Here is a 12,246-nt window from a genome sequence, read left to right on the forward strand (position 1 = left end):
TTTTAATTTTTCACTAAAAGCCAATATAGCATTTGATATTACTATAGTACAATTGTTTATATCTGATTTTTTTTTTATCTTAAGTGTTTTTAATATTTTTGCTCTTTGAATGAGATTAAACGAGTTAGCAATTCATTAAAGACAAAGATATTGGTTTCAAAAATGAACACCATAGCCAAAGTGTTCACAAAATTAAGTAGTTTTTTAAAAACTTTTTATTTTGTTCTTTTTTAATTTTTTTTTTTTTTAATTTTTTACTTGTTTTTCTATAACTTCCTACTAGCGTGGAATGACATATCTTTTTAATGTTTAATCGTCGTCCCTATCAATAATAAATATTTTTAATTATTTTAATATGGTTCTCCTTACAATAGGCTGCTTGACTCCTCGGTCCTGGAGATGGCGGCTATTATAACTCATTTGGAAAAGTGCCTTCAACGTTAATTGTTTTTTAAAAAAATATTTTTATATAGATTTTTTTAAATAATTTTGTTACATATTAAACTATTTATCATGTAAATAAATTAGTTTTTTTAAAAAAGTGAACGCAATTTTAAACATTTAATTTTAAACATTTAATTTTAAACATTTAATTTTAAACATTTAATTTTAAACATTCTTACAACTGTTTTATATGGCTTTAGCATCTCTTTTATAGCCTCTTCAGCTCATTAGGCTGGGTGAATAAAAAAAAGCAATTGCTTTTATTCAACGCTTTTAGACTAATTGCTCACCTTTATGTAAAAATATTTATCAATTTTGCTCAAATTTGTATTAACGTAAAGCGTAACAATTACATCAAAAATGTCGAGTAAAAGCAATTGCTTTTTTTATCAACTTGGCCTATACAAAAGTTAATAAAAAGTTTTAAATAAAACTAATAATTTTAACGCAAAGTTAAGACAAACACAAGGCAAAAAACATTCCGGACATTTTTTGCTAAATATTTTCTGCATTAGTATAAATTTGGATTGGATGAATGCTAAAATAAATGTATGTTAATATATGTTAATATAAAGTATATCGACATATTTGTTAACCATATTTTTTATTTTTTTAGTTATTATTTTAATTTCTGCAAGATTATTAAAAAAAAAAGATAGCTTGAGTAATAAGCTTTAATATTATAGGAGCAGTATACAGGTATTTGCCTTATCCGGAATTGCAGATAAATTTTTCAACTTACAGTTTTTCCGGATATCCAAAACAATTTCTTTTCATGCAAGTTTACAAGTTATATATTAATAAGTTATATTAAGATACAAGTTAAGGTATAATTTTTGTGAATATTTATTTTTTAAGCTTCACTCATCACTCTTAGCAAAATAAAGAAAAGTTTAAAAAAAAATTAGAAACTGCTCAGCTAAAAGCAAAATTAGGAGGAAGGAAAGGGAAAATATATTCCGGATATTTTACCTATACAATTTTTCGCAACTTAAAAATAAGACTTATATGATCTATGCAAATAATTCAAGTCATATTTAAACAAAACAATTTTGTTGTGATTTGCGCATTTAATGTTCGAACGTTGCGAAATAAATGGTTAACTGTATCTTTAATGAAGCTAACAGTTTTGTTTAACTAAGAAGCCAAGAAAAATAAAAGTAAGCAGAACTAAAAAAGTATTAAAAAATTTATATTTCATTAGAGAAAACAAATTAAATTGTTTTTAATAATTTATTTACTTCAAACCCGTATTACAGGTTGCCTACTGGTAGTATTGCATTAATGGTTTTACTTAGTTTAATAAAAATAAACAAAAGTTACTAATAATTTAACCTTTTGTTCCCCTTTTAAATATGTTCCTTGGTATTTGGAGTCAAGTAGATTAGACGACATATGAATTTTTGTTGAGTAAAATTTTTTATCTTTTAGCAAATAGTTCTTTCATTTTTACTTTTTTTGTTAAAGGACTGCTTAATATGTTTTGATTAATATTATTTATATGCAGGTGCAGAAAAAATAAAAACAAAAAACATAAATTAAGTTACCAAAATTAAAAAAAAAATTAAAACTATGCAATACTTATACAATGTAATAAATTTATTATATTTTATAAGTTATTTATATAAATAAGTTACTTATATAAATTTGCTTTGCAGTGTTATTTCATTTATAAATTAAAAAATTTTATAAATTATAAAGTTCTTATTCATTCTACAAATTACTATATTTAGTTTTTATTTATTCTGTTAAAAATTTGTTTTTAATGTTAGGGAAAAATAGTTTTAAACTCAAAAAACATATCTACATAAAAAAACAAACAAAAAAAGACAAATCTCCTTTACTTATGATGTCTATGTATTTTATAAAAAAAATGTTTCTTTGAATAACTTTTTCGATTTTATTTTAGCTTATTGTAAATTTTATTTTGGCTTATTATAAGTCATTGAAGAACAATTATTAAAGTTATTTGATGAAAATTTGAAGAACTTGTAAAACAAGATAGATAAATGGTATGTTAAGTAATAGAATGACAAAGTCTTTTAATAAATACCACCTAAAAACACACTGTTGAGGTGGTATTATTTAAATGTTATTTATTAAAAATTATTTAAATGTTAAAGTTCAAGATGTTAAAGTAGCTAGTTAAAAAAATACAAAAAAACTCCTCTTTAATAAATAACACCTAAACACAATTTTTGAAAATAATTTCAGTGTTTAAAATAAGAAAAAGAGCAGTTTAAAAAAAAACCCAAAAAACCAAAAAACAAAGCAGTTGGTTTTTTGGCAAAAAAAACCGATTTTTTTGCAAAAAAATATTTATATATATCACTAGTGAGTCACTATCAAGGACATTTTTTTTTGTAAATTATGTTACCGAAAGCAACATTTTATTATTTTTTACAACCTTTATTTTTCATATTTGTTATTTTTTTAAATTTTTATTTTATGCCTATTCTTATATATACATATTTAAATTTAATATTTTGCTATAAAATTGTATTATTAAAAATTTTTTTAATTATTTTTACTTAAGTAGTATATATAATACTTCATATTTTTATTCATTCATTTACTAAAACGAAAATTTATAGAAATATAACAATATTTAATTATAACCCCAACCTTTACCCTATATTACTGTAATTAATTATATATTACAAAATATAATATTTTACAAGATATAATTTGCAAAAGTTAAAAACTACATTTTTAAAAGAATCATTAAAGATTTCTTAAGCTCATCTAGCATACAATGAATACCAAATAAACTAAGTTGTAAAAATAACTTGTAAAAATAACTATTGTAAACATTGTTGACCTGCTCTTGCAAAAAAAAAATCAATAAAAACTATAAATAAGTGACAAAATGACTACTGATGAAAGCTTATCACGCTCAAAAAGTGATAATGGTATTCATATGGCCTTAGATAGTATTTCATTAAAAGATATATTCAACATTTCTGTGTGCTGGTTATTCACAAGGTAAATACCCACAAGTTTTGACTCACAAGGAAAACTAAAAAAGTTTTCTGTTCTGGTATAGACTTGAATAAGCACAGTTTTAGCATTTCTATTTATTGAGTCTACAACACAAAATGTTTCACTCTTTTGAGAATAGCATTCATTATTCTTTGGATTAAAATTGTGCTTTTTTCACAGACTGTTAGTTTGATATTGATAATTTCTTTAAGCCGTTAAGCAACTTGAGCTACTACTTGAGAAGAACCCTATATCTTTTTTTTATAGCTGACATTATTTCAAATGGATAGCCTGTCACAACATCTAAAAAACCATATTTTTCTGCTGTAAAAGCTAAATGGTTTAAACAATGAAAGTTGTAAGTTGATAGGTGATCAGAGTAGAACACCTTGGTATTGTTCACAAATAGACCATCCAACTATTCGAGGTTTTTAACTATTCGAATATCAAATAGAAAAATTTGAAAATATTCGGGTAATCGAATACTCGAATATTTTATCAAAAAGTTAAAAGACATATTAAAAAAATAAAAAACAATAATAATCTAATTAAAAAAGTGTTTTATATTTTATTTTGAACGATTTTATTATTTTATATATGTATTATTTTTTTTCTAAAAACATACATTTTAAAAATAAAAGAGAATTGAATGTTTCGAAATTTAGACTTGTTCTTCTTTTCGTTTTAATTGCACCTGCTGTTGAGAATACTCTTTCAGAAGCTGTTGAGGTAGGGCGTATTGTTATTAAAGCGTTATACAAAACGTCCAGCGTTGTCGACCTTTTTTTAAAAGAATCCAATTGACGAAATTCTTTCTTCAATTCAATATATTTATCAATTTTGCTGCGATTGCTAACATGACAGTTTTTTGGTTCTGTAATAGAACTTATTGCATTTTGCAGTTCTTTTTGCAATCCGACTGCAACTGGTGATGTTAATACTATTAAATCATCTGCATCAGATGAGGTAGAATCATTATTTATTTGCTCTTCTTTAAACATTTGTGGATATATTTGTTCTATAACTTTAACAGCGAATAATATTGCTGCATTTTTTGATGAATATTTAAAATGAGCGTGAGAACTTGGTATATTTCGACTCTGCAGATAAATGATCAATGTCATTAAAACTGGATCTCTTCTTTCATCCATCCTTATTTTGATCGCTTGTATCAGTTTTTTTGCTATATTAGTTTGCATTGGATGCAACTTTTCAAACAAAAATTTGTAAACTCCTTCAGCAGTTATGAGATTTGCATCATTTTTACTTAATTCAGTAACAGCAGTTTCAACTGGTGCCAGAACATCAACAAGGTTTTGTAGCGCAAAATTATCATTTTCTGGAATTGGATCAATATTCAAATCGACTAAGGATTTGTTAACACATTCTGATAGAATTAAAAATCGTCGAATCATTACACTCAAAGAACTCCATCGTGTTTTTATGTCTAATTTTAACTTGAGTTTTTTCCCCATTTTTTGAGCTATATTTTGTTGCAAAATAGAATGCTTTGTAGCCAATTTTTTAAACATTCTTATAACACCTCTTAACCTGTTAATAATTTGATCAAAATCTAACGTCATATCATATTCATCTTCCTCAATAAACACCAAATTGTAATCAGAGCACTGATCTTCTGTGGAATCTTCTTCTACATCTTCATCAACAAAATCTTCGGTATCGTCAAACACTTCATTGCGAATAGAATTTTTGGTATATAAAAACAATCCATCACGGCTAAATGAAGCGCGTGATTATGGCAAAGTTGATTTAAAACACCTAATATATTGCCATATTTTTTCATTACGGCTGCTGCATTGTTAGTAGATGCAATAACATCATTTTTTAAGAAAATCCCAAAGTCTGCTAATTTAGCTTCAACCAAATGTTTAATTGGTTCTGCATTTTCCTGCTTAATTATTTCCGTTAAACCCAGAACATAGCATTTAATTGTATTTGAGACTATTCGAATCACATGAGTTGTTACGTTTACATAACGTAAAATAGTACACAGGGGCGGATCTAGGGGGTACCCTGTGTTGCCCAGGATTCACCCATAATATTCTAAGAAGTTATAAAAAATTCCGTTTCATAATATAAAAAATACTAAACTTAAATTTATAGTATACTAATATGTATATATGAGTTCTTTAAAAAAATAAACATTGCCTTTATAGAAAAACATACACGTCTTTAACAATGTTTCAAAGACTTCGCTCTCCTCCGTGATGTTTTAAAACGCCGCTTTTATTCAGGATTCTTTTTTTAAAGTAAACGGAACCGAAAGAACCCTTTTAATCAACCGTTATTGCAATGTATTTATTTTGGTTGCCGTATTTAAAGCCAAAAAAATCCCTATTGTTTCAGGATTCATTTGACCTGAATTTCCGGTAGACAACAAAAAAAAGTTGCAGGAACGTTTGATCAAAAGGATTCTCTCGATTCCGTTTATATATAAAAATGAATCCTTAATTATTCCAATAACGCCTAAATTATTCGTATAAACTTTAAACAAATAATTAAAGCTTTAAAATAAAGCTCTACGTATTCCAATAAATTGAAGTTTTATCAAAAATTAGTTTAAAGTAATTTTAAGTACAAATTTTATTTTTGTTTGCAATTATGGATTTGTTGCTATCCAATGCCATTAAAGCCAAGCATTTGCCTAATATTACGACTTACAAAGTAAAGCTTCGTAATAATCTCAAAGATTTAAATTCAAAGTATCCTGTTGTAAACAAAGATCTTCTTTCTTTAAGAAATTCTGAAATGGAAGCTTTTATTCCCATGCAAAAAAAAAATGAAGACTATATTGTTTTAAAGTATGAGTTTAAACGCGTTTTTTTATGTTTTATTTTGTTTATAAAACAATTCTTAACAAATAACCTTTAGTTACACATGTTTTTTTTAGTTATATTTAATTTATATATGATATGACTTTACAGGTCAATGGAAAATGGTAACTGTCTTTACAACTTTGCTGCTTTATTAATAAATTCATCAGATAAAACACATGAAATTCTTCGACTATTAACTTCTGTTGAGTTATTTGAGAAAGCAACCTTTTATTCAAGATACCCTATAATCTTAAACCAAGTAGAATCTAAAAGTTTTTCTTCACTCTCTAGTGTTTTCACGGAATGTGTTTCATTTGAGTCTTCTTATTCTTTTACAGAATTAAATGATATAAATACTTCTGAACTTATAGAAAAAGAAGCCGATAAAAATTGCAGAAACAATAATTTTGCTTCTTTTCTTTGTTTCATTGCATTATATAAATTCTGAGTAATTTATGGTGTAACACTGATTGTTGCTCTATTTCCAAGGATAAAGATATGTGGTCACCAAATCATTTTGTCCCTATTGTAAAAAGAGAAGTTTTATGCTTAAAGAAATTTGTCAAAAGTGATTTAAAAATAGGATCGTGTTCAGTTTTGCCAAGTGTTCTACCGCATTCTTATGTTACCACTAAGATTCTTAATTTATCTTGTCAACCTCCTAAAAATCTATTTTCAAATAAAAAATCATTAGTTCAATCTCACATAAAGTTTTGCATAGATAATGAAACTAAAGTTGTAGATGTAAATATTGGTAGTACTCCTAATCCAATCTTAGTTAATTGTATTCCTTGTACATCAGATCAGTCTTCAAGCCTTCCTTTTTATGATGTTTATATATACTATTTTTGTTCACTGTGCATGCCATAAACTTAATTTAGTTATTAGTAAATCATGCAATGTTCAGAGTGTTAGAAATGCTCTTGATCAAATCAAAGATATATCATATTTTTTTAACTTGTCACCTAAACGTGCTAGCTGTCCCAATAAGTTCATTTTTCCTGGTCAAGCAAAATTAATTGATACATGTCGAACTAGATGGGTTCAGAAACTTAAAGGTCTGGTTGTTTTTTTGATAACTACATACCCGTTTTTCATTCAATGGAAGAAATGGCATACAATGAAGGTAAGAGTTATAATATTGATACTTCTTCAAAAGCTTCATGTTTTTTAAATCTTATGAAAAATTTATCTTTTATTGTGAGCTTAATTTTATCAAAACAAATAATGGACTATTTCTACGCCATCACTGTTGTTCTCCAAACTAAAGCATTTGATATATCACAACAGTGTAATGAAACAAATTGTTTGAAAACTCAAACTTTAGATTTTAAAAAAAATATTGATGTCTATCATAACAAATGGTATTTAATTGCACTTGACCTAGCTAAGACTCCTGATGTTTCGAAAGTTAAACCAAGGCTCTGTGGCAGGCAAGTTTATAGAGATAATTATCCTTCTGACACAGTTTCAGATTATTTCAAATATTCCATCACATCTCCTCTTCGATAGATTTAATGAAGGTGAGATGTTTGCTTACAAAGGTTTATCTGGTATTCTTGCAACTGTTGTAAAAAAAATAAAGAAAATGTTTTTGGAAGTCAGATTTTATGGAACTTTTACATTTTTATATATCGGATATGCCTCATCCTACATCAATTCATGCTGAATTAGATTTGTGGGAAACATTTTGGAACAATCAATCTGTGATCCCATCCACTATTACAGAGACTTTAAAGTCTATTGATATGAGGAGTTTCCCAAACATTGGGAAAGAATTTTTAATAATGGGAACAATTCCAATTACTACATGTGAATGCGAGAGGAGCATTTCTGTTATACGCAGACTGAAAACTTATATGCGAAGCCGCATGACAGAGTCAAGATTTAATTTTTTAGCTCTGATGTCTATTCATCAAGAAATAATTCCTGATGTAGAAAGAGTTTTAAATATTTTTTCTGTTTTAGGGGAACGACACTTAAAGTTGGTTTTACCTAATATTAATTTATTAGTTTCTTTTTTGTTTATTGACTATATTCGTGTATTTTATTTTATATTTAAGTTTATCTTATATTTAGTGAAAATTAGAAAAAACCAACATAAAAATTAAAAAAAAAACCCTATTAAAAAAAATTTGGCCTAACTGCCTATCAAGAAAAGGAAAGAGTCCAGAAATGGAGGACTTACCCAAGACAACAATATTAATACTTTACATAAATTGCCTATCAAAAAATGGAAAGAATCCAGAAATTGAGGGCTAACCTTAGGCCATTTGACAGTTTACAGATGAAGTGTAAAGTCCTTTGACTTCTCGTTGGTGCACTTCGTTTAATAGGTTAGACAAGTAAATAATGTCTAATTTATGAACAGAATAGCCAAGGCAATATTTTTATTAGTTTTATTATATATGGGTAATTAAGAACAATGCCAAGTAAGTAATAATAAAGTATTGATGCCGCTTTGATGACGAATTACCAAAATATACTCGGCGATGTTTTTTTGCAACCTCCCCCCCCTCGCTAGCCCGGGGGAGGGGTTTACAAAAAAATATCGCCGACTATATTTTGGCAACTCGAAAAATAACAGGCAACACCCACAAAAAATCCTGCATCCGCCCCTGGTACAATCTGTCCATTCATCCACACTAATAGCAAATTTACGATTTGCTGTTTTTAATTTTTCAAATTTTTCCCGCAGTTCAACACATTTTTCTTCATGAAAGCTATTGATGCATTTTGAAATAGTTGTCGGACTTTTCGGCATTTTATAACCTTTTTGTTGCACGTAGCTTGGGATTTACTCATTGCTGTGATAGCCATTCCATCAAAAGCTGCGACTTTTGACAATATTTCATTTGAAGATTCTTTTTTTACAAATGGCCAAATATTACTTATTTCAGTAGTTTGTTTTTTCTTAGGAATATTATTTTCTCCATCATTGTCATTTGATACCGATTTAGATATCAATATATTGTGTAGTAGCTTCAAATGAATAATCATAGCAGTAGTTGAACTTCTTCATCCTATGTTCGTGTTGCACCGACCACATTTGGCTTCACCAATAATTTTTTTCGTCTTTCTCAAAAAACTCCCATACCTTGGATTTTTTTGACATGGCTAAAAAAACCAGAGATGAATTATCTAAGAAAATCTAAAAAATTTTAACTAACCACTTCAAATTATGCAACCACAAATTGTATATTATATTATATTTATTTAATTGTATATTATATTTATTTATTCACAAAATATTAAAAATTATTGTTATTAAGATTATTTTATAGATTTTTTTTTTATGGAACAAATATGTATTTATATTTTTAAGCAATCTAAATAAACGACTGTTTTCTAAAAGTTAACAAAAATAATGTCACACAAAATAAAAACCATACAAAAATGCAATTTAAGTTTTCCACTTCAAGGTTATATAAAAATTCTAAGAATTTTTTTCGTTTGCAAAAATAGAAATTAACAGTACTTTTTTAAAAGCTTACTCTGCCTTTACATTTTTGAAATTATTCGAATATTGGAGAAAATATTCGAATATCAAATAGTAAAAAAACATGCAAATATATTCGAATATCAAGTATTCGAATACTCAAATTGGATGGTCTATTCACAAAGCAACAAAAAAGAATTTTTATTTCATCTTCTAAATTGGTCAAACTTTGTATCAAAAGAAGGGTAATAAGGATTTAAAAAAACCATAATCATATCAATCAAAAAACAAAATTAAAAATTAATTTTTTTCTAAATTAAAGTAGCTAAGGAGCTTCTTTTAAGCTTGATATGTAGCTTGTCACGGGCAATGGATGTCCTAGAGGCACCAAAGAAAAAGAAGGTAACTAGCTCATAATATAGAAGGTTTTTATAGAAAGAAAATATATATAAATATATTAATAAATTATATAGAAGGATATTTTGAAAAATAGGAGCGCCAATCTGATTTTTTGATCTGTATGCCCCTAAATAGACCTGAATTTATCGATATAAAAAATAGATAATATAAAACTATAAAACAACAAACAAATGGAAAAATATAAAAACAGTAATAATATTGCACAAGCCATGTATTTTCTTTCACTGTGTCTGTAGTCAATCGCAATCATTTACAGTCTTATTTTCATCCAGGTCATTTTGGTCTGCTAAGTCAGACAACTCAAAGTTGGTCAATTCCAAACTCCAGGCTAAATAAACAGTTACGTATAACTTTATTTTCAATAAACTACGCAATTAAAAATAAAATCGTGTTATGAAAAGGTGTAATTGTAAACGTGTAAAAATGCTGATGTAACTTTTTTAATGCTTATTATCATTAACAATAAAATTTGTTAGGTTAGGTCACCCTGCTACTGGTAACATGTAAGCCAGGACAACCTGCTTCATATTAATATCAGGAAGGACATTAGATTTCAAAAAATTGCTTTAACTCATCCATAGTGCTATTGATTCGGAATTGCGGAGAGTTACTGATTATCGGAGAAAAACTATCACAGTTGATCAAGAATAGAGATGCCTTGATTCATCAGTCTAGGTGGGTAATAATAGGGTCAATGTATATGTGAGTTATGTTGGGTAATTTTGACAATTGTTGCAACGGTGGATTACGTGGATTAAAATGTAGTTTTACCTTCACAACTTGGCTGCATGATTACACTTGAAACTTTATTTAGACTTAAAGATGAAATAGTTTCTTTTTCCGTCATCTTGAATGTGCTTGTTGTATGCTGGTTTTCTATCAAAACATAGTACTTTATGATAGTTTCTTGTCTGTTATAATTGATTTATTTTTAAGCATATCTTAATATTTATCAAATGTATGGAAAACATTTTTTTAGAATAATAGCTAAGTTATTTGTAAAAAAAAAATAATAATAAATCAATAAATATATAAAAAAATAAATAAATATATTTTACTAGGTAGGATAGGAAGTGATTTCAACAATATTTGCTGTGACTTCTTGATGTAATCTGAATGACCACCAAGAGAAATATATATTTAAAAAATTTAAATTCTTTTTGCTGACTGACTTAATGACTGAAAATATGTCTAAAATCACATATTAGAATAAATTAATATAAAATTGTAATATCAATACAAAACCATTCTTGATGTTAATAACATTTATTATAACAATTTTATAGTTATAACAACTTTTGAAAATTACAAGAGTAACAATTGCGCTTGAAAAAAAAAGCTAACTACTTTATTAAAAAATATTAAATTAATAAAACAAGAGAATTAGATTGACATTTTTATTTAAAAATTTAGCCTTGAGGAACTTTTACTTTAGCTTTGTAAAAATTACATATGCAAAACAATGAAGAATAAAATATGAATGTCTTGAAAAATCTTACTGTCTTCACTTTAACTGCAATCTTTATCAGCAGAAAAACTATTTCTTGTTTTTGAACCACTACATTTCATCACTTTTTCACCACATTTTTTATCACTGTCATCCAAATTAGGTAACACTCTTAACCCTTTTTTATAAGGCGTAACAGTAAGTGGCGTTGAAGTTGAAGAGATTGAAGTTAAAGAGCCTTTAGGTCTTATAAAATAATTTTCAACATCAGTCAGTGGTACTCCTGACCCATTAAATTTTCCTAAATGATCTCCTTGTATTTTTTCTTCTTGATTAAAAGTATCTAAGAGATTACAGGTCTATAATAAATTGCAAAATAATTTTTAATAAAGAAACAAATAATTCAAAATTAGTAATTGATTTCTTAACGTAAATGATTTTATTTAAAAAAAGAAAAAACATCAAATCAAAGTTATTTTAACCTATTTTTGCAGAAACTGTTGTAATGCTATATTCTTTCCAGTTTGGATTAATTATACTATAGCTCTTTGTTTTTTGCAAAGAGGAAGTCCAACAACACTTCCATAATCCACAAACTTTATATACCTATGGTCTTGGAATAATGGCAATGTATCCAGTGTCAAGAGCACAAACAACAAACTCAAAAATATATATAT

General features: G+C 26.8%; 1 protein-coding gene across 1 annotated transcript; it reads left to right on the plus strand.

Annotated features, from left to right (window-relative positions):
* The first annotated feature begins 7,903 nt into the window (after nucleotides 1-7,903).
* Nucleotides 7,904-8,374, plus strand: LOC136091910 (52 kDa repressor of the inhibitor of the protein kinase-like). The gene has a single exon (XM_065819627.1). It carries the CDS (start codon nucleotides 7,904-7,906, stop codon nucleotides 8,372-8,374), a length of 471 nt encoding a protein of 156 aa, XP_065675699.1.
* The last annotated feature ends 3,872 nt before the right edge of the window (nucleotides 8,375-12,246 follow it).

This window comes from Hydra vulgaris, chromosome 15, assembly GCF_038396675.1.
Source record: "Hydra vulgaris chromosome 15, alternate assembly HydraT2T_AEP".
NCBI classification, from domain to species: domain Eukaryota; kingdom Metazoa; phylum Cnidaria; class Hydrozoa; order Anthoathecata; family Hydridae; genus Hydra; species Hydra vulgaris.